This window comes from Vigna angularis, chromosome 2 (genome assembly GCF_016808095.1).
Source record: "Vigna angularis cultivar LongXiaoDou No.4 chromosome 2, ASM1680809v1, whole genome shotgun sequence".
In the NCBI taxonomy this organism is placed as follows: Eukaryota; Viridiplantae; Streptophyta; class Magnoliopsida; order Fabales; family Fabaceae; genus Vigna; species Vigna angularis.
This window is the reverse complement of record NC_068971.1, coordinates 26,631,907-26,658,798: the sequence shown is the minus strand read 5'-3', so window position 1 is coordinate 26,658,798 and position 26,892 is coordinate 26,631,907. Positions and strand designations below refer to the sequence as shown.

General features: G+C 32.0%; 3 protein-coding genes and 1 non-coding gene across 4 annotated transcripts; 2 read left to right on the top strand and 2 right to left on the bottom strand.

The window, feature by feature from the left end:
- Positions 1–4,127: 4,127 nt before the first annotated feature.
- LOC108328714 (protein MIZU-KUSSEI 1) lies at positions 4,128–5,676 on the bottom strand. Its single transcript, XM_017562612.2, has one exon. The coding sequence runs from the start codon at positions 5,486–5,488 to the stop codon at positions 4,718–4,720; it is 771 nt and encodes a 256-aa protein (XP_017418101.1). The 5' UTR covers positions 5,489–5,676; the 3' UTR covers positions 4,128–4,717.
- A 4,041-nt stretch (positions 5,677–9,717) lies between these two features.
- Positions 9,718–14,231, bottom strand: LOC108326951 (protein RETICULATA, chloroplastic). Its single transcript, XM_017560585.2, has 8 exons — positions 14,112–14,231; positions 13,164–13,892; positions 12,916–13,014; positions 12,371–12,591; positions 12,074–12,143; positions 11,908–11,987; positions 11,327–11,391; positions 9,718–10,218 (listed from the first exon to the last, which is right to left on the bottom strand). The coding sequence occupies exons 2-8, from the start codon at positions 13,773–13,775 to the stop codon at positions 10,025–10,027; spliced, it is 1,341 nt and encodes a 446-aa protein (XP_017416074.1). The 5' UTR covers positions 13,776–13,892; positions 14,112–14,231; the 3' UTR covers positions 9,718–10,024.
- Positions 14,232–18,466: 4,235 nt separating this feature from the next.
- On the top strand, positions 18,467–18,540 carry TRNAV-CAC (transfer RNA valine (anticodon CAC)). The gene has a single exon. It is a non-coding gene; the product is annotated as a tRNA-Val (tRNA).
- Positions 18,541–18,583: 43 nt separating this feature from the next.
- On the top strand, positions 18,584–23,934 carry LOC108329731 (PRA1 family protein A1). The gene is made up of 8 exons (XM_017564082.2): positions 18,584–18,905; positions 19,304–19,344; positions 19,428–19,506; positions 21,066–21,152; positions 21,225–21,313; positions 21,437–21,508; positions 21,588–21,718; positions 23,554–23,934. The coding sequence occupies exons 1-7, from the start codon at positions 18,748–18,750 to the stop codon at positions 21,689–21,691; spliced, it is 630 nt and encodes a 209-aa protein (XP_017419571.1). The 5' UTR covers positions 18,584–18,747; the 3' UTR covers positions 21,692–21,718; positions 23,554–23,934.
- Positions 23,935–26,892: the final 2,958 nt, after the last annotated feature.

The following is a 26,892-nucleotide window of genomic DNA, read 5'->3' as shown; positions in this document are numbered from 1 at the left end:
AAGGAAGTACAACTTACTTCAATCAAAGAACTGCATAAACAAGTCTACTATGAAAAGTTGACTTTAACCCACGATTGCTACACACGAAGAAATAGAAAATACAAGAATCAAGGGCAAGAGTTGAGTCTAACGAACATCTTTCCAAGGGCCTATATATAGAAGATCATTCAGATAAAGAATCAAGAGGATAACATACAACATAAATATTCATCCTTAGAGAACCATTCAAAAGAAAAGCACAGAAAGAGCTCAAGAAAAGAAAACATCTCAACAAAATGCACTTTTGACTAGATTGAGAGTACTGACAAGTGCAATGACTACAAACTTAAGAAGGAAAAACCAATAGCAAGAGAGAGTGGATATACCTAATTATCAGAAGTAGAAGTTGCGGGAGGGTTCAGCCTAACATCATGTCTGCTAGATGGTGCACTATGACCAAAATTGTTCTGACGAGAAGTTTTCAAGGAATTGAAAGATGTTGCACCGTATAGAGGCGGTGGCAGAGGAACCCTGTCGATATCTTTCCCTCTTCGAGTACTGTTTGAAAAGTTATACAACTTATTAGATGGCTCCAAAGACAGATAGTGTATTCAATGCAGAAAACGCCTGTGAAGAAAATAATTGAATATTTGTTACCCCAATATATTAAGCTCTATTGTAGCCTTGTACTGAGAGGGTATTTCCATAAAAGCAACCAATGCAAACTCAATTTCCTTTCTTGACCGATCGATGTTCTTTAACATTATTTCTGTGAAATTCACAATCTAGAGAAGGAGGAAAAATATTGGAAAGAACATGTTTGTCATTATTCAGATCATAAACAAACCATACTTCAAAGAAACAGCAGAACTAACCGATAATTTTTAACAGAAAATACATGCCTGGAAATTATCAAAAGATAACTTAGAGAGAAGGAAGAGATAACAAAGTGAAAAGTTTTAAAGAGATGGTTTGTATTTTAAGTAATGAGACGAGTTTAAGAAATTATATTTATAATAACGAATTGTTTTAATTTTAAAATATTCAATCTCATTATTTTAAAACACTCATCAATTCTAATACTATATTTTGTAGGTGCTAAGACACTTTATAATTACTATTTTATTCTTTGATTTATTTTTTTTATAAATACAAAAAATAAATTTTTTTAATGATTAAAATAGCTAAAAAAATAGTTGTCAAGTGATACATCTAATATAAAAAATAAAACACTTTCCATATGAAAAATAAGAATTAATAATTTAGTGAGAAAAAAAAACGTGTAAGATGATGTTATTTTAGTTCAAAACTAATTTAAATAATTTCTTTTTAAAAGTATATTCTATTTATCATTTTATTTTTAAATATGAATAGTTTAATATTAATATATTTAAGAATTAAAATAAATTTAATAACTAAAATTAGTTATTATTATACTTAATCATCATAAACATTGTTTTAGAAACTACGGCACCTTTGTATGTATTTTATATTCTTATAAGCTAAAATGTAATTTTTCAACGTGCAAAAATGTAGTTTTTCTACCAGTATAGTTTATATGAATAATCTTGGGTTTTTTTAACCGAACGAGTCCATTTATTTTCAAAATTACCAATATGGATTCTCTTTAAAAAAAATTATTAATTAAGGTCAAGTTGTCTTGTCATTAGAACGATTTTGTTTTGAAGAAGTCGTCATGTCTGTAGACAACTTTGATCCATGAGAAAGTGCAGTCATCAAAGTAAACGACAACTTATGTGTAAATTAAATTTTTTAACTAAAATCTTTATTTCTTATAACAACTTTTGAACTAAATTCATCATTCTTTGTAGTGACTTGATTTTGAACCAAAACCAATTACACTAAAATTATCAAAAGGGGATGATCATTTAAAAGTAAAAGTAATTACAGTGAAGTCACTAAAAAGGATGAATGACAACTTTCATTCAAAATCAATTATAGTGAAGTGGCCACATGATAACTTCATTATACTTAATTTTGAAGGAAATCATCATTACTGTGACAACTTCAATATAATTTATTTTGAACTGTCATTTATCTTCAAAGTCATTATTAGTCTCTTCTGAATATTTTTTATATTTAATTTTGAACTAAAGTCATCAACTCCTTTAACGATTTTAATAAAATTGATTTTGAAGGAAATCAATTACTCTAAAATCACACAGAAAAAAAATAAAGACTTCACCTCAAAATCAATTATACTTCATTTTATTTCAAATTTAATTATACTAAAATTGTTAAAAAAAAAATGACTAGCTCAAAACTTTAATTATATAAAAGTTGTCATTTATTATAACAACTTCAAAACAAAAAGTCGTGCTTGGACATCATAACTTGATCCTACATGTAAATTTTTTTTAGAGGAACTCAGATTGATCATTTTAAAAACAAATTTACCCGATTAAAAAGCCAATAATATTGAATTCTAGATATCAGTAAACAATTATCAACAAAATAGCTCAAAATACCCAATAAAATTTCTCATATTTTCTAATGAGAACGGACACTCACAGACAGCACACTAATCATGAGACAAACATGCATATCTATGAACAGCAACAAGAAAAATAAAAAATAAATGGGTTGGATATTTTAAGATTGATCTGTTTGATAAAATGAGCAATGAACAGTCAGAAACTTTGTGTGCATCGAGAGCTTGGTGAGCTAATTCTGTGACATTGGTCTTCATCCTCTCTGACATGTCTGTTTCTCTCACCACAGCTTTTCCTTCCAACATCTTAAGCACTTCACTCCAATGATACCGCCAAACAGGGCCTTAGGTTGCCACTGACTGCCTCCAATACAGCCACTCATCTGCAAACCATAAGAACAACCACTCTGCCAAATCTTCAGTGAAATAGATTTTGAGATTATAAAATCTTTCCATTTCGTTTTGTTCTTTTCTTTATTCTGTATTGGCCTCAGAAAAGCCCTTACCTTTTTCTTTCATCATAGAAGATGAGATTTGTACTCATTTGGGTATGTTGTTGCAATCCGAACAGTTGTAAGAAAATATCACACCTTTGACTGGCAACCATTTCCACTAATAATTTTGTGTTCCCTGTTTCAATCACATGTTACCATAAATAAACCTTAGCTGGCCTATTTTTATCAGTAACATTTTGAACTGGAAGAATTTTATCTTTATAACATAACATGTTCATACGCACCAAATAATTGCAGTTCCAATTACTTTTCAGTTGTATTGCTTTGGGGGCTAGTGTGGGCCAACAAGTGGTCCTCAATCATACACTATATCACGTGCTGCGGTTTGCACGTTAAAACTCCAACACTCAGCATTGAAGTAACCCCATTTTTGGATTGCTTCAAGTATATATATATATATATATATATATATATATATATATATATATATATATATATATATATATATATATATATATATATATATATATAAAAGTTCTGATGAACTGATACTAGCTAACACATAGCTGGAAATTTCGATGAACTTTTAGTTAAACTAAGTATCGTTTGTTGTGCTGGAACTGTATCAATGATTGCTAGAGTTCTCTCTTCATTAAAGATTAGAGGAAAGAGATGTTGATAGTAAAATTCCTGAAAAGGACTGGTACCTAATTGCATATCATTCTTATTAAGATCTCCTGAAGAAGGTTCGAATGCAAAAGTGATTTGTGGACACCAAACTAGTGTGCCACCATCTTCAAATCATAGGTACAACGAAAAAGAATGGTTCAACTACGACCCCATCTAGCACACCTAAGAGCTTAGCTGGTATTCTAGCATTACATTACAATATGTTATAGCAGTGCTGGTAAAATAATAGAAATTTGGGATGATCCAACATGGAAAAATTATACAAGATAGGAAAAAGCTAAAATATATTCAATTGGTCACCAGAAAGATTGACAGCAAGCAATATAATGACCAGTACCATCAAATATTCTAAATTCTGATTAAAAAGCAAGGGGAAAACTATATTACATTTTGAGTAAGATACCATGCCAAACAAGAAATGAATCTCAAGGAAAAGCTCCAAAACCGCAGATTTATATAATAAGGGGAAGAAATCGCAGTGAATCAAAGCTGATATGGTAATAAATTGATAATTCTGGAGCATAAACAAAATAGCAAAGATTCCTAGACCATCCCTGTTTAACCCTGTTACATTATTATTATTATAGACAAATGCAAAAAAGAATACAGTATCGGCGATGAGATTAGTCCTAGAAAAACCCATCAGCTCTACACAGAACTCACATGGGCAACAATTACAACACAGTCACCCCCATCACCTTCCTCTTAAAAAAACCATTTTTTTACAAGACTCAGATCTTAGAAGTAAAACTAAAAAAGATAACCCGTTCAAAATCAAGAAAAGTATCACTAGTAATTGTGATGTATGATCAACAAATAACCTTTTTTTTAAGTTCATAATCAAAGAGAAGCTTGATCTTCGCTATATCCTTGTGGAAATATGTCCTTTGAAAGATGTTGTCATTAACTTCGATAAATTAACACGGCAAAATGTACAATGGTCACCCAAACAACATTTGCGGGAAGATATCAATATGCGACGGAATTTCAAGAAAACCAATAACTTTCTGGAATCACCCTGAAAAAAAGAAAAACTATAATTTCCAAGAGGTGTTTTTGTCATACTTCTTTTTCTTTCTTTTTTTCTGTACCCAAAAATAAATAAAGCTCCGAAACGGAAAGATGTTCGACTCGTTGCGGCTCAGCGGATGGCGGCGAGTCGGGATCGGAGCAAGAAAACGCTGAGTTCTTGGCCGGGGCACTCGTCGGGGTTGATGAGGTGGAAGGACTCGGAGTCAGCGTTGCCAACGACGTGTTCGAAGTTGGCGCGCATGTACATGAGTTCCTCGGAGGTGTCGGAGGAGAAGCCTGAGGGGATGACGCCGGCGCCGACGGAGACGCACTGCATGGTGCGGAGGATGGAGCGGACGCGGTCTCCGGCCCGGCGGCGCGCGGCGAAGCCTGTCTTCTTGCCGTTGCAGAAGGCGGTCCAGAGGGGGACGGAGCGGAGGGGACACGTGGCAGCGTCGGAGCACTCGAGCGCGATGCGCACGAGGCCGTTGCGCATTTCGCGTACGAGATGGTCGGTGGAGAGAGGAAGCTCGAGGAGGAGCGAGGGCTTGGCGGAAAGCCGGTCGTGCTGCACGCAGAACCACACGTGCCCGCGGCGGTTCCCGAAGATGGTGCCGATCACCATGGACTTTGAGGGACGGGGCGGGGCAGCCGAGGTGGCGGTGGAGGAGGACGTTGACGAGGCCGGGGAGGAGGGGCGGTTCTTGGTCTGCAGATGATGGTCGGAGAAAGGGACGGTGGGTTGCTGCTTGGAAGAGAAGAAACACGGAAGAAAGAATCGACGGAGGGTGTCGATGGCCATGGTGGTGGGCGGTGGTGAGAAGGAAGTGATAGTAAAATGTGTGTTTCTTGAAGAACGGGTGTTCAGGTTGTGGAAGGGCGAACTGAAGGGTAGGATCATGTGAGTGCATGCTGGTACGGTCCGTGCATGTCTCCATTTATATTATGATAACAACTCTCACTATTATTCTACAGCCTCCAACTTCTGTCCACAACCCTTATTTAACCCTTTATCTCTTCTTCTCTAATTGCTGTCAGTTTAACCCTTTCTCTAATGTAAGGTCGCTTTACATGTTTAAATTACTTTTTTTCTCTGTCCTTTAGTTTATTTATTAGTCTTATACTTCTCCATATTTAGAGGTGTTAGTGATGAATCAATTACTCATGAGTTATGTTACGATAAAATGTTAAAACAGTGATGTTATGGAAAAAAAAAGGTGAGACTCAGTTCCTACATCAATGTTTAATATGTTGAGAGTATAAATACATTTGGAAAATGAGTCTAGCTATAGCTCAAATAACATAAGTATAGGTCCCTAACTAACTGATATGTGTGATATCGCTGAGCCTAACCTTGGAAACTGGTGCATGGAATCAAATCCTTGGTGAAGATATCTGTTGTTAGCTGGCTTGAAGGGATAGGAAGAAGATGCATGAGACCAGTTGAGCAAAGCTTAAGGATAATGTAACAATCAACCACTATGTTTAGTAGGTCCATGTAGCATAATGCATTTTTGTTATAACAAAATCATACAAGTGATGTGAAGATCCTGTAACAAATGAGAGAGTCAATGTAGTTCACAAGTTGCAATGCACGGTATTGATATTTGGTGGAAGAAGAAGGGGCTAGATCGTTGCTTTTTGAGCGTTAAGAGACGAGAGAGATATACCTATTGCAGAGTAATGGAGCGTGGGAAGAATAAGCCTTTCTCGGATGAACCTTTTAACACATTGAACTATTTTAGAAATGGCTTAGTTGGTGGACTGCATCAGAAATTTTAGGACAAGTTGCGATTAGATACCCAACAAAATCAGAATATGGAGGCTATCAAAAACATAATCAAGGCCAAGATCCAAGGGAGTGCTAGCTGGCCTACAACCAAGTCTATTGAGTAGAAAGTCCAAACAATATTGACTGACAGTGATATACGGCAACTGGAGTGTGCGACTTCAAGGCGTGGGAAAAATTTTAGAATACCAAAATCCTTTATTCAAAATTGAGTGAAGGTAAGCCTCAATGTGAGGTAAAATGGCTAAGAAATTCCTACTAAAACTAAGTTGAAGAGTATCGTTGTCAATTCTTGAGAGTGTCTTAGTCATCAAATCAATACTTTTTGTCATGTATGAATTTTATTTAATTTTAATAATTTAGCATTTCTGAGTCTAAATTGGTCAACATAGACTTTGGAACACTTCATTGTGTAGGTAACGACAAGCAAAGAAGTAAAAGTTCAAGATCAACCCTTCAAAACCAACAATAGTGTAATAATAGTACTCAAGCCTATTCTTATTCAAGTCAGTGCCATGCAAAAAAGGTGTACTACGCAAACAAGCTCGTCCCAACAGGAAAATGGTTAAAGCACATCGTGAGAATAATAAAACCATATATGGAACCAACTAACATTAGTCTCAAACGGCAATAATAGCAAACCAAAAGATCACTTGTGAGCCTATGTAGCGCATATACCTTTATAACTATAGAAGTGTTAATTTGAACGCCTTAACCCATTTTTGAATAATCTCTTCAAGGGACGCCTCAAAATAAGGGGACAAAAAAAAAGTCTCTAGCCCAAAGTTGTTATCATCAAAATGGGTTAGAATCAAAACTAAGGTGGGTTTAGTTTTCATTATATAATATTTTAATGAGCTCCTATAAATAACTTTTGTGTAAGTCAAAGATCAAGTCGTTATTTTTTTTTTTTACTGAAGATTGAGACGGATCATCCTATACTAAAGGTTGAGATAAATCTGCAAAGGCTAAAGATCAAGATGGGTCGAACCAAAGGTTAAGATAAGCCTAACTAGGTTGAAGGTCAAAACGGGTTGGTCTGAGTCAAAGGTCAAGATGGGCCAACCCACGACAAAGGTAGAGATAGACCGAAGGTCAAGATGAACCACCTTGGGTCGAAAGTCGGGACAAACTAACACAAGTCAAAGATTGAGATTGGTTAGTCTATACCAAAGGTCGAGACGAGCCAAATGGAATGAAAATTGAGGCTTGTAGGGTGAGGTTTACACCCTAGGTTTCTATGAATTGACCTTATCTCTAGTCAATGTGGGACTTCCAACACACCCCCCGTATATGCCCAACAAACAACAAATATTGCTAGGATAGGCTCTAACCATGGCTCTGATACCATGTTAGAAGTGAACTTTAAGCCTAATTCAACCCCACAAAACCGGCTTGTAGGGTGAGGTTTGCACCCAATTATAAACTATGAATTGACCTTATCTCTAGTCGATGTGAAACTTCCAACATATTTACCAAAAAAAAAAATGTAAAGGTAAATCAGTTTGAGCTACTCTAGGTTAAATTGACAAGTTTTGACACAATATTAGTTAGATCCTAAGGTCGTGAAAGGCCTATTTAAATCAAAGTTCGAGTCGTGTTTGAAAAAAAAAGTAAAGATAAATCAGTTTGAGCTAGTCTAGGTTAAATTGGTAAGTCTATACTATACAAATACAAACACCTCACAACCCATATAATTTCCATACGACATGAAAACATATATCTATATATTAGATCATTATGAATTATTTAATTTAACAATCAATATTTATATACTTAAAATCATTTATAAACAAATTTAATCAAATATAATAATCTAAACATATTGTAACTTAGTATGAAAATAAATCTAATCCATTTATCAGATATCCAAAAAGTGAAAAGTAATGATGATATAATATTTGTTCTTTATTTTTATAATCATAGAAACTCATTCAATCACTTTACAAGTTTATGGCTTTTAGAAAATCATTTTATTTATCCTTATTAGATGGAATTATGTCAAAATTGTATCAAAAAAGGGAGACATCGATATATGTCCTACAATTGTCATACGGATGTAGGTATCTGATACATGTCCACAGGGACACACTATTTATGAGGCATGACCTAGCTTTATAAAAGAGCTACGTGAACAAAAGGTACTACCAATTGCAGAAGCTCTCTAACTGAGCTTTCCCTTCCTCAGTTTTGGTATGAAATTGATTAGCTCCAAAGGCAATGTTGCAGGGTCTTGGGCCTCCAGAACCTACTGCAAACAATCCAAGACCCAAATAGAGAATAGCAAGGTGTGTGTTTGTGGGTTGTATGCAATCAGAACGAACGACTAAGACAGTTTGGTGGTCTTAAAGATGACATTCCAGCACCTAGAAACATGATCCTATGCCCTGTCATGTTATCATTCATTAGAAGTTACATTGTAGTACAGCACATAGAAGAAATTAAAACTGCTTCTATATATGCAAGTAAATATCTGATTCAAGAGCTATGCTCTCTTTATGTACACACTTTGGCTTAAATTTCAAATCACAATAACAATAGCTTTAAGTAATTAAGATCAAGGCAAGTCTGGTTTTTTGGTAAGAACTCACCCGTGGCATCATCTGTGTGATTTGTAAGGGAAAGAAATGAATTGCTGCATTCTGATTACTTGCTTGTGTTTACCAGAGAGGAAGATATGCTAACAACGAGAATTTAAATATTTTCAGGCAGGTAAACCAGAATTCCTAATTACTAGTTAAATTAAAACAAATTCACCCGTTCGATGAGTCATTGGAAAATATTTTCATCCTTAGATCATTTAACTTCTTTGAAAAAAGAACATTTTATACTTTATTTGCGGGTTGGATTTGAAATGCCAAAAATCGAGGATACATTTCAATAGACAGAACATTAATCAACGTTTGGATTAGCTTTTAGAAAACCATTTCAAATGTAAAACAAGTTGCAATTTCATTACTTGAAAATAATATCACATTCATACCAAACTAATATCATCTTTGGCAATTTGAACTTAACCGTTATTTCGATTTTTTTCTAACTTCTTTCTCTAAATTAGCACTTTACCTTTTCTTAGAGAAACAAATGAAGTGTCATTAACAAAGATTGAATTCCAGTCCCAAACAAATCAATTTTCATCAAATATTGAAACTGATAAGTTTGATATAAACCCAAATAATTAACAGGGAATCTAAGCTGTTAGAACATGTTATATATTTACCATGGCGTTTTTACGTTTCCAGATTCTGTCAGTCTGTTATAGTTAGAAGAATTTCCAAGAGCTTCTCCAATGGAAAATACTCTATATTTTCAATAGAGAAACTTTCAAAAACTCATGTAACTTGTATCCAAACACCTTGATAGGTTATTTTGGTTATTCTAGATAAATATGCAGGTCTTGACCGGAGAGAAGTGCTATCAATACACTCTTTCTAACACGCACTCTACCGTTTGTTGCCGAATATAGAAGTAACAAACGGCATGCCTCTAAATTATTGCCTAGTAACATTTATAATCCCAGAAATAAAACCTTTCTATCAAACCATGCAACCTTAACCAAGTAGCACAAATCTGCCAATTCAACGCACCATATATTGATGGCTAGAAAATCACATCTACATGACTAGAACACAGATCAGGAAAAAGGAGTCATTGTACTCCACTCCACCTAGCCCAATCAACAAACTGCATGCCACCATACACATTGTTGGCAAAACGCACGCCAACTGTGAAAGCCAGAGCAACTGGGGGAACCTGCTTTGCCATTGGTGACGCTTCAACCAACCGTTCTAGTCCATTGACAATCTGGTACCGCGTGTTGGAAGAAACAGCAAGAAACACACCTAGAATGGAGGTTCAAGGAGCAAGGAAATGTGTTACAACCAGGAACAATATACAATAAGTTGAGTTAGGATGATATAATGACCAAATGTCAAAACTAACAGTAAATCAGAAAACATCAAATGAAACTTGAGAAATGTTGGCAATCCACACCATACATTTGAACCGATATCAAATGGTACAAAGATTTCTACACCCTTTTTAGCTACAAACTGACAGCATGCAACATTTCATATTTGACATGCAACGTTTTGGGTTCAATGGTGTAACAATCATATACAAATATTGTGATGGGTCCTTTTACCTTTTTCTTTAATGGTAAGAGGGGCTAAAGGAAGGGGGAGAGAAATTACACTGAGGATAACACAAAAACAATACAAGTTTTCTTTTGGAGAGAGAGAACCACAAAAGTCATAAATTAGTTTCCAGTACTTTTCTCACTTGTTCCCAACTGGCTAAAAAATAACAAATGTTGAACGCAAAGAGATAACAATATATCTAGGCCTATTTGGAGAAACTTCTCCATTAGCACTATAGGAAAAGAACATAAAAAAGTAAAATGGATTGAGGTTTTTTTCTGTAAGTAAAACCAACTTATGAATCTTAGCTTTAAGGGGAACATATATGAGAATTTCTATAAAAATTCAGAACTTAATTTTAGCTTATGAAAGAAATTCAATACATTTTATCTTCATATTTTCTTTTCTTAGAAGTGTTTACGAAAATACTTATCCAAACAGGACCTAGTATTTTTCCACCACTCTAATTGAACAAAGCAGTTTTAAATAGACAAGTCAAAATTTCCGAACAATAATATAAAATGAATATAACAAGACATCAATAAACTGGTTTTAAACATTTATATGAAAAACTTGTGTTTCAAAACATAAACTAAATCTTTTTTGCAGTACTAATATGATACATTTTATCCTTTAATGATATGAATAATATTTGACCTCGTAACTATATTCATAGTTATTAATAAGTAATAAGCTTAAAATTGAGAAGAGTTTCCTAATAAATAAATGAAGACACAGATTGTTGTCTTCCAGTTGTACGGAAGAGAAGAACTACAGATTATGCAATATTTTTAAACAAAGAACATCATACCCCAAAGAGCAGCACTCTTTATAAGTGGTGGCACAGGTATGTCCTCTTCTGATTTCTTTATGCTCCTGGTATGCAGCAAGAACAAGTGAGAAATTAATTGCTCAGAAGAATAAGGATTCATACAGTTTAATATAAACTACCATCCAGTATGAACACTGGCTCTTAATTAGATATAACTTTGGTACACTGTCAACAGAAATGGTTTCTATATCACCAAACCATGTAGTGCCACACCTCTTTAAAAGTGTGCTCATAAAACATTTTACGTTATACTAAGTGAGAGACCTAGGTTTCTATAATGTTGTACCTTGCAAATTGTAGGGAATTATAACAGAACAAACTCCCTCCTTTGTGAAGGCAAAGTAGGCACTATGCGGAAACAAAATAACAATTTCCAGCCATAATTTTATCTATTAACAGGATTGTCATTGTATTAGATGTTCCACGAGGACAATTACAAACATATGATTATAAGAGCCAACAAATTTTCTATTAACTTGTGAACTATGAAGGTAGGCTGTTACATTGTGCCTACAAAGAAGCAAATTATGTCAAACAAACTCTAGGGAAGAAACTCATACCTCTTTGCAGTCATGATCATATTTGCAATGCCTTGGCCTATAATACCACATGCAAATCCAACAGCTCCATACATTATACCCTGGAATTCAAAACGCAAGTTAAAATATAACTGCACAACAGAAACTTCCCACCTTGGTTGAAAAATGAAATGATTTCAGTAATTACCTTGTAGAAGTATGTTCCAAGTCTCTGCTGCACAGAAAACCTACATCCTGGCCTTTCTGCTTCAAATACACTGCATACAGTGAGTAAAATAGAAACTTAGGTGAAAACTTCTCCATACTCCACAGACACAAAGCAAGTAAGGCCTAACTATTGTTAATTGTATGGATAATTGTTATTTATGGAGAAACCTTACTTCCAAGCCTTTTTTAGATGGACAATTATTAGTTATATATACACATAAGATATAAAAATATTGAGATAAGAAAACAATCCCATCTATATGGTATGATGACAAACCTGCTAGGCAAGGCTGCATAGGCCTTCTGCATTCTACCAAGGAATCCACTAGATATTGATGGTTTCCCTATTCGAGCATAGGGCGCCAACATACCTACCAAAGCAATATTAACAACTAGACCAACGAGAAGATCTGCAAGATACAACTCAAATTCGGCCCAAAAGTCTTTGCCTCTCTTTTGAACTTCAGCAAAAGTAGCACAACATGTATCAATGACAATCTGCATACCAAGATAAAATGTTACATAAATATAAATACAAAGAAAACTTCCAAAATTATCCCACTAGGTCAGTATTACATGAATTTCAATTATTTTCACTTATACCATATAAGGGCTGCAGTCATCAGCACAATTCTTTTTGAATATATAGATACCTTGTTACATAGGAAACTATTTTATTACCATTATTGCCAATGGTGAATACTTACTGTCATATGTTACATAGAGCACTCAGATGGTTGGATAGGTCAACACACTGCAGTTCTGCCATTAAATGATACAAAAAGTAAACATTAGGATTCCTACAAGACAAGACCAACCAACCTCTGTGCCAATTTTGAAAAGAAACGCTGGATCAGCTAACATTCGATTGCGAAGCATAGAGCATGATTTCATGAAAAATCCTAAAGGCCAAAAGGATCCCTGCAATTAAAACAGTAATTATAACAGTATTAAAGTCTAAGGTAATGGAATGGTAATCTTGTTTTACACGAGTTTGCGCCCAGAATCCATTACATAATCACAACTTGGGAAAGAATAGGGGAAAATGTATAGACATTTAGAAACTGTACCTGCAGGTCCAGATATCTAAGTAGAAGCACCTTACGGATTCCCACACTCTTAGCAGCCTCTATCATGTCTAAAGGAAGGGTAGCTCCACGAGCCTGTGTCTCTCTCATTACTTCATCATATCTCAGTATTGGCCCAAATTCCTCCTCTTCATTGTCATGACTGTCATCATCACCACCATCCCCACCCCCACCACTCCCATCTCCCTCTCCACCACTTCCAAAGCTTCCATTCCCACCACCGTTATCTACTACAACTCCATTATCATCATTTCTATCAATTTTGGAGTCTGACTCATTATCTCGAGTCACATGTTCCTTACTCTGGAGACCATCACCTCCCCCTTCGGAAAATCCTATTGAAGTCACAGAAGATTGCGATTCAGCAGACGGCTGCGACATACTCATTACAAGAAAAGTTTTTTTCTTTTGCGTAGCCACCCATGGTCTACCACACTTGTTCCCACACAGAACATGAAATGCAGCCTTATTCAACGCACCCCTGAAACTCAACCTAATCAAATTTGACTCCTGATTTCCCAAATTCCCGAAAAGGGCTTCTTGCCTCACATTGGCAACACCGGCCACGGCAAAATTTGAAAAACAACCCGCCATTATGCTAAAAAACTCAACTTTCTCTCAACACAATACTACCCAGAAAAGTCGACTAATTTTTTTTCCTTCCTACTGATTAAACAATCAGAAGGAAACCAAACAGGCCATTCCCCAAATCTGCAGGACAAACAGAACCAAACAAACCAGTCACCAATCCAAACTTAAGCATGCATGCATCAGGGAATGTAGAGAAAAATGAAAATCAACAAGGGCAGCACTGAAGCAATGAAATTTTTGAAACGAAAATAGGAAAGTTCACTCAAAACGGCTAAGAAAATAAGAAAAAGTACAAGAATAAAAGAAAACATAACAAGTAAAAGAGGGTAAGAAATATACGTTGTTGAGAGGAGGATCAGTAGTCGGAAGTTAGGGATAAAACTGGAAGTGAATAGATGCGGCGAAGTGAGGGTAACTGCGTAAGTACTTTTGGCTTCAGTGTTTTCCCTATTTTGTATTGTTGAGGTTGGATTTATATATATATATATATATATATATATATATATATATATATATATATATATATATCATATACAAGATACATCAGACATTATTGGTCTTATAGCTGCAATAATTCACAGCACAAATGCATGTGGGGTACCACCTATTGTAAGCGTGGGTCGAACGAGATATTTATTTAGCAGTGTTTGACTGCGAATTCTTATTTGTCACATTCATGTTCTCTATGTCTTCATTAAAACATCGAATGTTTCTGTTTGGCCGAATTAATGAAAAAGAGCATTAGCCAAATAAAATAGGGTAATGCAGTGAGTTAGAAGCTTCATAATTGGATCCCATTTACTACTGAGTTAGTTGGTCCGATTTTCTAAATTTTAAAAACATAAAAAAAATTATAAGTGCTAAACAATTTTAAATTAAATACAAAAACTTTCAATGTTTAATAATTAATGCAAATTCACATTAAATATTAAATGCATATCAGATTAAAATTTTAAAATAAATTAAACATCCAAACCTTTCAAAAGATTTAAAAAATGATATCGTATAATTTGTATTACTTTTTGAAAATTTATAAATTGGTCAATTATCAACGACCTCGTTTAAATCCATTTAACTTTTACGAGTTAAATTTATTTTGGTTCACATGAAAATTTCAGTTTTGTTAACCCAATTAACTTGAGATCTATTATAAGCTTAACTTGAGCTTATAAGTTGGAGAATTTTTTTTCATTCTCGTATTTTTCTTTTTACTTTATAACTATGAAAATTCTCTCTTTATTTTTAAAAAATGTTATTAGATTTTTTAAGCTGAAAGTTCTTTTTATTTGTGAATCATATAATCTAGAAGTCATTTTCTTTATGAAAAAAAAACTTTTGAATTATATAATCTATTGGTATTTTATATTTTTGATTACGCAATCTGAAATTCTTTTTACTTTAAAATTATATAATTTGAGAGTATTTTATTATAAAACTAATATTTTAATTATAGGATGTGAGATCCTAAAAATTATAATAATTAAAAATAATTAACAAATAAGGTTAAATAAATATTTTAAGTAAAAGATAAAATAGTTTGTTAATTATATAATTTAAAAAATTTGATTAATAATTATTTAATTAGAAAGATATTAAATATTATTAGATATAATGAGATATTTTTATATACTATTAAATATCATAAGATATTCTTAGATATCGATACATATTAATAGGTGATAGCAAAATATTTAAAAAATTATGATAGGAGAGATAATGATTTATTAATTTAAAATATTTATTTTATTTTCTAAGAAATTAAAGGTTTGGTAAATAATTATTAACAACATATTAAATTGATGCTCTGATAAATAAAGTATGTATAAAAGGATATACAAACTAAATTATATTTCATAAATATAATATTATATCTAAATCTTAGTTAATATTTTGTTAGGAGATAACTAGAATTTTGAATTGAGAGTTTCATTAAAAAAAGGAGAGTTGCGGTAGTAATAAGGAACATAAATCTATAGCTTTTCAGTGATCTAGAGAATGAAACTTAAGAGAATCATGAGTATTTTTTAAGCATTTTTGGAAAGGAACTTGTGGAAAGATGTTTAGAGTTCAAAGTAAAGGTTAAAAGGTTTTAGTTTTAACCTTTGAATATTCGTGTCACGGAAGCTAACTAGTCATTTGTCTTATGTGATTGGTGTTGAAAATGTGGTTTTGGGCTATTTTGATTATAAAAATATAGTTTATTTTGGTTTGATGAAGGTGTGAGTGGTAGAGTACATTTCTATGAACGTGATTTTTAGTTTTGATTTATGATTAAGTGGTGTTGAATTTATTATTCCATGATGTTTAAAATTTAAAAGAGTTTTATGTGAATTGTGTTGATATTTTGATGATTAATTTGGGGGTAGGCTTAAAGGTGTATTACTTGAAAATTAAAAAAGATTATGTTTCTAAGTAAGAGGTTGGTTAGTTGGGTGGTTTCAACGTGTTGTTTTTAATTAAATTTGTAATTATAAAAATAAAACTATTGATATTTTATAAGTTGCATGAGTGTTTGGAGATTTTGTGAATACATATTAATTTTATTAGTTTTTCTATAAATAAGTAATTACGACATTTTATTCTACAATAGGTAGGGAGGTTGTAGGATTTTTACGTGAGTTTCAATTTTTTAACTATAGTCGAAGAAGTTTTATTTTATTGTTATTTTACCATTTTGTCAAGTTAATAAAAGTATCATATATAAAATTTCTTTTTATTTGAGTTTTAAATTAAGTTATGACAGTTTTATTTTTATAATAATTATTTGAAATAGGATTATTTGTGTAGCTACACACGAGAAAACAAAATAGGGTGTAACATTATCTTATTTTAAATAATTATTATAAAATCAAAATTGTCACAAATTTTTATTTAAAACTTAAATAAAAAGAAAATTCATGTCTTGCATTATGGTATTTTTATTAACTTGACATAATTGTAAAATAAAAATATAATATAACCTCTTAATTGTCCAGATATATAGTGGTTTTACTCCAAGTCTCATCCTTTATTATTGTGCATCTTGTTCAACATCTATATGGTAATCTGTTCTAGTTTAAAAATATGATCATTATAAGTGGAAACCACAACTACAAATAAAATGGTAAGCTAAAATGACAGTAAAAATCCTGAGTTTGTAAATAACGTCACAAGGTATTTAAAATCTCAAAACATTTGAAAATATAAGTTTTTTCCTGAAACCATTTTTCTCGATAAAAGTAAAATATATTGAAGTTTATCAAATGGACTCCTAAGAAATAGAGATAGAGATGAGTCACAATGAACAAGCTTAATAACATTATATTTTCTATGCATAATTTTTTCATTATCACTTCATACATCTCATTTATAACTTCAAATATGATATCATTTCCTAGCTAGCAATTTTTAACTGTCCTTCTCCTCTCTTCCAAAATTTTGGATGATGAAAACAAACGTAAATAAAACAAGTAAATAAACTAAATATTCCTCTCAAACTTGCCTCAAATGAGCTACAACCTTCCTAGCCAAAACAAAATAAACTCAAACTCACATTATAGTACTACAACCTCTTATGCTATAATGGAACAACTCAAACTCATATAAGAGTCCTATAACCTCCTCAACAATAGTAGAAAAATTCAAATTCACGTCAGAGTCTTATAATCTTCCCGACTATGATGGAACAAAATATCATAATCTCATGTTTACAGAGAAACCAACAAAGCACACATATAATCTATAATTCTAGTGTTACACACTTTTCTCCCTGTTGTTAATTTTTTTTTTACTTCTACTAATTTCACATAGTCTAAAACTTTGGATATTTTTTTCTAACACCTATCTTTTTGTTATTTTATTTTGCCATTTCTTAGACTGGTTAGGCTAAATCAAGGTAATTAACAATAATTACGTGTAACTAATAATTTATTTTTATTTTTAGCACACACATATTTCATCACATATTAATGAACTAAAGCTATGACTTAATATAATAAAATTAAAATTAAAACATTACTTAATTGTGCACTTAGAAGAAAAACTTAGTTTTATTATCTATAATGAAATCAACTACATTAAACTTAATAAATGATATTTCTATGCGTTTAAAAAACCCTAAGAGGGATTTTTTTTTACTGAATGTAGATTCTTGAGTTTATGACCTAATAGGAATGACAATCCGTAATAGTTATGGGGAGAGATAATGATAAGTAATATTATTTTTAATATATTATTTTAGTCTTCAGGAAAAATGATAAACATAATACACCCAAAGAATAAAAAGTAATTGTTATTAAGAGTATTTTTGAAATAAACGCAATTTTAGTTTTTTTTATGAAAATGTAAAACATAAGATTAAATTTAATAACTTATACTTTCAAATTTATATACACATTATTTTTATGAATGAAAAGTTATTCCGAATACAGCATATTACAATTTTCACATCTAGTTTTCATTCAAGATTTCAAAATATTTAGTTTTAATATTAATTAATTAAAAAATTTGATTGTTGTTCACGGTTGTGGGTGCTGCTGTAGTTGGCTTTTACGCTAGAGGCCTCGGGTTCAAACCCGAACTTTATGACGTATTTTTTCATTTTGTATATAAACTAAATAATAAAAGGAAAGTTGAAAAACGATATCATGTTTTCATTTTTTGATTAAAATGATTAAGAAAAGAAGAATTAATAAACATATCGTATAGGAAACATTGTCTGGGTGGTGTAGTTGGTTATCACGCTAGTCTCACACACTAGAGGTCCCCGGTTCGAGCCCGGGCTCAGACAAATTTTTTGTATATTTTCATTTTGAGAACAAACAAAACCCAAGAAGGAAGACAAGTTAGAAAATAAAATCGCAAGCTTCATTTCCCTTTTCTTCACTCCTTTGCACTTTCCTACTTTCCTTCCTCTTCCTTTCGTCCTCCGTTCAATTCCTTTTCCAACGAACTTTTTCTTCGTCAATCAGAGAAAGTGTGTGTGTGAGAGAGAATAATGGATTGGGGAAACGTCACCGCTGAGGATCTCATCGACGCTCTCCGCGAGGTCGATTGGTCGGCGCCGCCGCGCCCGCTGTCGGAATTCTTCTCTCGATTTACCGTTCCCAGATCTTCTTCCAAATGGAACAGCCGCCTCAAATGCAATCTCTACTAGTACCGTCCCTCCTCTTTCCCAACCCTCTCAATTTCATCGTTATCTCCCAATAATTCATCAATTTTCATAATTTTCGATTAACCGGATGCTCAGCCCAACGAATTTTATTTTCCTTTACGTTTTGTTTTTATTTTGCATGTTTTCTTTTTTTACGATCTTTCCTTGTTTTGGCCTTGTTTAAACGTTTTACGGCTGATCACGTTATGGAATTATTTTATTCTGTTTTTAAGGTTCCGTGATGAATTTCGAGTTACGAGGATGTGATGATTAATAATAGGATAGTGTTTTGTAAATTTGGGGATGACTTGTTATTGACATATTGTGGTTTGGATTATTAGAGTAGAGGTATTATGGGGCTGGGAAATGGTAATGATGGTTGTGTTTTTGTTTGCTGCAGCTACCGGACCAACTACTTCCTTTTGATTGTGTCTGTTCTCAGTAAGTGGGCTTCATGGATACTGTTTATTGAAATTATGATATTTGGAGATGGCTTCTCTCATTATTAGCATTTTGAATTGTAGTATTGGGATTTCTTCGGAGGCCGCTTGCTATTGTAGCCGCACTTCTTACTGCACTCAGCATTGCTTTTCTGAATGACAGGTAAGCTGTGTTAATGACTATCTTTGTCTATTGTTGTAGATGATTGATTTTGAATTTTATTTGATTTTTCAAACATTTTGGTAAGGGTTGTGGTATTTAGGGGGCAGGTTTTATATGACTTTAGAGCTTAATGCATTTGATGCCATTTAAAAACCAAATTAATCTGAAAACTTTCGATTTATGTTTTTCCCTCTTGGCACACTGTTAATGTGAGCCTCCAATAGCACCCTAATAGTTTACTACTATATTGACTCATCCCATTTACTTCTAGGCAGATACGATACAGATGCCATATTTTGTGGGTGGTAGTTGTGTTAAGGAAATTCTGAGCTGCCTTTGGTAGATTATTGAATAATTCTCTTTGCAGTGTTCATAGTGTTTCTTTATGCAGAATCATACTTATTAGAAGCATGGAGTAAACCGGTAAAATTTATATATGGGTTTATTTTCTAGATGACATAGCTTGACTTTAACTGCACTCTCAGTACCCATAAGCAATCTTGCCATAAAGTTAACGTGACATGAATTGCATGATCATTGTGCTTCTAGCTTTCGTTAAGGTTCTTTTATCGCATTATTTGTAATAGCAGGCTAGTGACTTTTGTATTTTTACACTGATCAACGCAGTAGTTTTAGCATATATCTTTGGGAGGCACATTGGATTTTGGTTTCCTTTTTGTGACATGACCAGACAAATGAATAGGTCTTATTCTGCAGGATGGGAAAGGTTGGTAGGTATGGGAGAAAAGCAAGAGCTTTTGATCAAATTTAGATTTTAGTGTATGTTCTGGGTCTACTCGAGACAATAGTGTTAGTATCTTTGTTCTCGACTTGGATATAAAGAAAAAGTTATGTTCTCTAACACTGCACTAATCTTCTATATAGAGGGGGAAAATAACAATGCAAAATTATTTCTAAGGCTGTGATATTTTCATGGTTACAAAATAGAGAAGGAAAAAAGCTCCAAGGAGTTGTAACATACAACACTAACACAGCTGTTGAGTACAACAAACTACTCTAATAGTTGAGTTTGACTTTAGATATTTTATTATACTCACATGATGGGCTATTAGCCAATTATTCCCCCCGTTAATATTTTACCTTTGGATAATTTGTAAAATATTTTAAAAAGTTTTACCCTCAATCCTAGAAATCTGTAGAAGTCTGAGAAATTTGAATTCAACAGCAATGCAAAATTATTTCTGAAGCTGTGATATTTTCATGGTTACCAGAAAAAGAAGGAAAAAAGCTCCATGAGGTTATAACTTATAATACAGCTGTTGAGTACAACAAGCTACTCTAATAGTTGAGTTTGACTAAAGATATTTTATTATACTCAGATGATGGGCTATAGCAATTATTTCGCCATTAATACTTACCTATGGATAATTTGTAAAATATTTTAAAAATTCTACCCTCAATCCTAGAAATCTGTAGAAGTCTGAGAAATTTTAACTGTGACGTTATCATTCATTCAGCATCAGTATTATGTTATGGAAGTGCTTACACACACACACACACATATTTCTCACATCAATGTAATTGGTGTTTTTATGCAGCTTTGCAGGTACCTTTAGTGAGAAGGTAACAAGAACAGTTAGGCAATTTTCACCACATTTAGCTGCCAAAATGAGACCTCCTCTCACGTAAGCATATTCGAATTTTGTCTCTTTTTACTTTGGAGGTTTGTGCATGTTTATCAATTATTTGAATTTCAGGCCTGTTATTCGTGGACGTCCTTCAGCCAAGAGAGCAATTTATATATGTGGTCGGCCACGTTGGGTGTTTGTCTTGATATTTTCTTCTGGTAAATGAAGTCTTTGAAATGGGGATTCTTTCAATCTTTTGTAATGTGGATGTGCTGTCTAACCTTGCTATCAGTATGATGATATTTTTGACTCTAATGATTCTTTCCCCTTTTTTTGTGCAGCAAGTTTCATCCTTTGGTTTGTTTCTGCTGGTCTCCTGACTGTTTTATGGGCTCTTTCTATTGGTCTTCTTGGTACATTTCATACTGAGAATTTTCAATCTTTTTTGCAGTCGTGAAATTTTCTCGAGTTTATTTCTTTTTCTATTTTCAGCTACCATCCTACATGCAAGCTTTAGAACACCAAACTTGAAAGCTCGTCTAAACACATTCCGTGAAGAATTCCGTGCAGTATGGCGCAATTATAGTGAACTTTAGCTTACATAAAATTTGTTGGACTTTGATGTAAGTGCTTTCTGCCTTAGCATTTGTTCATATTAATATACTTAATGATTTTATGTTTATGTGAAGAACATGTATAATTAATACATACATTGAAGTGATTGAGAAATAGATTTATATATTATAGGTGTTAGGTAGAAAGTGTAGCCTCTTAAGCCGCATACTTTTATTATCACATGATCGAAGACATGATGAGTAATTGTCATTCTAAATGAATGTGTCCTATCAAAAGATAGGTCTAACAAACATGATACATATTGGAAGTTAAAGGTTGGTCTTCTGAAAGACCTGTAAGCGATGCTTATAGTAATGAGATTCAGAGCAATAATTAAGGGAGTAATTCCCACGAGACATTAAGGTTATGGTCATGAGACCAGACAGGTTCTGCCAGTTGAGTTAGTTATGTGGAGGGGGGATGAGTTGCATGGGAGAGGTGAGAAAATAACTGAACGACTGGAGGGGTGGTATGGGGAAGGTTTTGGGTTTCATAAGCTAGGAAAGATTTAAGATAGTGAGGACTGAGCCTATTGTAGAGCCGGTGGGTTCTAGGGAGTGCATTACAGAATCTCCTTTCTTTTTCTTTGCATTCTTAGTATTTATGAGACGCAGTTGAGCTACCAGTTATTTCTTATTAAAATTGTTGGATAAATAGGGATGTTTTTGACCATTAATGTAATGGCTTTAGTTCTGTATCTTTAATTTACGTATTGTTATTATTATTTATTTATTTTGCACATCTTCCAAGGCTTGTAAAACAGGCTTTCTTTTTTACTTCATAAAATTCAGAACTGGACATGAACTCCTTTTGTTGGCGCATATGAGGATTCAATTTGTAGTCCCTAGATATGTAGAGATCTTTACTTTTAGTGCATCAGTGGAATAATCTCCTTTTAGCCTCCTTTTGATGAAAAATGTGTCAGATGTGGTCTTTTTCTTTTAACCACACCTGACATGTTTACATAAATGAGGGGCCAACAGGAGACAATTTTATTTCCAGGTCTGAAGAAAACGATCTGTTTATTTGAAAGTACTAAAAACATACTTGATCTTAAATATCTTCTCTCTCTGTCTGATGCTACTATCACTTTTCTTCCCCTAAAGCTTAGGTCTATTCAGACGAACTTCTCTTTAAGCTCCTAGAAGGGAAAATAAGAAAAAAAAAATTGAATTAGCTTCTCCATAAGCTAATTTGTAGAAGTTCTCTCATAGTTTCTCTGATTTTTTGCTAAGCTAATTTTAGTCTATGGAGAAGTCAAATTCATGTTTTTCTTATATTCCCCCTAGACGGGATTTTCTGGAGAACCTCGTCTAAACAGATCCTTGGTATGAAATTAAACAAGTAATAAACTACTTATGATCCCCAGAGATATGTGCACTCAAGTTGTTCTCAATAGTCTGATTGCCTAACCTTTGGTTTTTCATTTCAATTCTTCTATTTTCTTTAACTTTTGTTCAGTCACTGAGGAGTTTCCCCCCCCTTATTGGTGGCTGAAACAGGGGTCAGATGTCATGGATATGATATGAAACTTGGCTTACTAATCTGATATGGTGTAAACTGGGGGAATTTTATATTTCTTTTGGCTAGCTTTAAGATTTCTTCAGGTTACGGCTTAAGAAACTTATCCATTTACTTATTTATAACCATGTTCCTCTTTCCTTCAAATGCCTTGCCCCTTTCGCAGTGTCCGTTTTTGTAGTATAATTGTGATGTCTTCTATTGTGATCCTTATTTTTTGAAATAGCAACATTCTAACTTCTTGGTTTCGACATATTTGCATGCTATAGTGTTTTGTAACGCTGACACTGATTGCCAAACTGATGTGACATAAATGTTGTAGGTGTTGCTGCTTTATGAAGTATTTTCCTTTAATTGGAATGGAACATTCTATAGGAAGTTGCGAACCATTGGAACTACCAGCAGATTGTAAATTTTCAGGAATCTTGCTTTTGTAAAGTACACTGTTTACGTTGTTTATTATGTCTAGAGGAAGCATTGAAATATTGATACATGCTGTAACCTAGAGAATGTCGTCATTCTAGTTGTCAAAGTTCTTAATTGCTCTAGACATTGGTGACATAAGATACGTCAAGTTCTTTTATGTTTCTTTTATTTTGATATTGTTGTGATTCTGATTAAGGTAGCAAAAATGGTTGCTTGCATTGTATAATGCTTGCATTAGTGCGTAGTGGATGAGTAGAACTTCAGTTCATGCATCACATATATTGACTCTCTTTTACCTAATAATTTAGTTTTACGTTTACATGCTGTTACCTTATTTTCTTAGTTGCATACACAAGCTCACCGAGGGTCAGGTATTTCTAACCTGCCTTCAAATGAAAAAGAGTTATTAAAATTACTTTTATTCTTGGGACTTGAGTAATAGTACTAAGATAAGAAAATAAGAATAACTTCAGGAATTTAAACAAAATTCTGTAATTTTTTAGAAACTTAATTTAGTTTTTATAGCTTTAGAGATTAGTATAATAAGGTGCAATTTAGACTATTGATCATTTTACTTGTTCTTCTGTAAATCAGAAGGAAACATATGGGTCATGATAATTTGACGCTTCCACTTTTCTCTTATCCTCAATTTTCAACTTCATAAATTATTATTTTATTATAATATTCAATATATATTTAATTTTATTATGTTAATAATTAATAAAAGGCCATTGTCAATTCTTGTATATTATTTGGAATTATTCCTAAGGTAAAATCTGTTAGCTATGTTACTCTTTCTCTTAAAAGTCCAACTATATGAATAATTGTCATAACTGATGTAGATATGAATAAGATAATTGTTGGGAAGAACAAAGAATAATAATATTTTAACAATATTTTTTTACAACATTTTAACATTATTTACGTATTACTTTGTAATTGGTCTATGTTGGTGTTTATAATTATTATTGATTGTAGAATAATTTTGAACTAATAACTTAATGACACGCATTTTTGATATAAATAAAAGTGAATTTGGGAAGAATAATGGAATGCAACAAACAAGGAAGGGAAAATAACATACACAAGAAGCTTTTAACTTGGAAAACTCTTAATTCGAAGGAAAAGTCGAGGAGATTTATCTGAGTAAAAGACTTCCACTAATAAAAATTACTGGTCAGACTACAAATTCTCCTAAAGGTCTTCTAAAGTTTTCGTTTTTTTTTTTACTTTTTCCTTGTCTACCTGTGTTTTTAATATTTAGAAAACAAATTAGTGTTCAGACCATAGATAAAAAAATAGTTTTTTTTAAAGAATTACTCTTACACGTTACAACTTATCACAAAGAAGGTGATTGATTTTTTTTAATAGAAGTAAAAGAGAGATTTTGTTTTACCAAAATAAACGAAATAAAACAAATTCTCTAAATAGATTTTCCCGCACCTTATTTTCTAACTCGAAGTGTTTACTGTGTAAATTTAGAATTCAACTTTCGAATATCTTAATTGTAAATTATGACTTTCAGCACAAAAACAAAGCTAAAATTTGGTTTCCTGATGCTAACTTCTGATTTTTTTTTATTTTTCTTTTACAATTTTCTTAGAAAAAGGGTAGAAAAAATTTTAAAAATAAAAATTTATAATAAAGTAAAGTAATTTAATGTAATTAATTAAAATATTGAGATTGATTTTAATTTTTTTAGGGAGAAAGAACATAATAAAAGATAATTTCACTGTAAATAAATTTTATAGAATATTGAGTATAATTGAGAGTAATTTATTATTATTACTATTTTTGTCATTATAATTTGTAATAAAATTAATGAAATATTTAAAGTTAAAATATTGGAATAAAAACTTAATCTTCATAGTCATTTAGTTAATATTCTACTATTGAACAATTTTACTCTAATGACAAACTCTTAGCTCATATTATTATTAAAGGTAAATAGTAAGTTTAATATAATAAATATTAATATATTTTATTTTTAGTAAAATAAAAAATTTATAATCTTATTATAAACTTTAATGTTTAGCAATGGTCACATACATCTAGTAAAGAAAAAACTAACATTAATATGCACATTAAACTTAAAGGAATCATTAATTATTTTAAATTTACAAAACAAAAAATTAAAAGATGAAAGAATATTTTTGAAGAATAATTGAATATTATAACGATAATTTTTCTTTTAATAAAATAATTACTAAAGATTAAACACATATTAATTTTCTTAAGATTATAATTTTATTTCTTATTATATTAAAAACGAAAAATCACAATATTTTAAAAATTCCTTTTAAATATTTTTCAAAAGTAAAAGAAATTAATTATCATAAAAATTAAAATAAAGAAGGAAGCGCAGGTTAAAATTCAATCTTCAAGAGTCGAATTCTAATATGTTTTTGTACACCAGACTCAATATATATATATATATATATATATATATATATATATATATATATATATATATATATATATATATATATATATATATATATAAACAAATTTAGGGTGGAAAATAAAGTGTGTGAAGATTTATTTGGAAGATAAGCTCAAAAGGTGAATTTATTAAATAAGCATTATTTTTCTTTTTGAACATAAAGTAACTGTGATTGAATAAAGTGGAACTGCAACTTTTGTGACCATTACGTGTAATTGGAGAGTAAGAAAGGTATATATGGTTAAGAAAGTTTTATTGCTAGATATATACACTCTTCACAAACTTTTCTAATCAGAAAATATTCCCTATATACTTAACGGGTTGTGGGTGGAAAGACAATTTTATACTACTTTTTTAATTAAAATATTATCATTGTAAAGTCATTTTTGATTGAAAATATATTGTTATAGTTTAATAAGTGAATATTACTTTACAACTAGACAACGACAATTTTTTAATAAAAGAAAGTCCACTAGGAATTCTTAAGAAAAAGAGCTCCAAACATTAATATTATGGGTTTTAAATGTTAATACATCCATATGTAAGTTGAAGTGGATTTCTACAATATTCTTTTATTATGTTGAAATATATATGTCTTAAGTGTATAATTAGATATTAATAAGTAATTAAAAAAAATCAATTTCAATCAATAAAACAAGCTTAATAAATAACAAATATTAAATTTGAAGTAATTAAGATATCATCTTAAGAAATAATTTTTAAATATAATTCAATCTCACAATTCAATATATCAAATAAAGTTTATCCTTAATTGTATATTATAAATGTTTT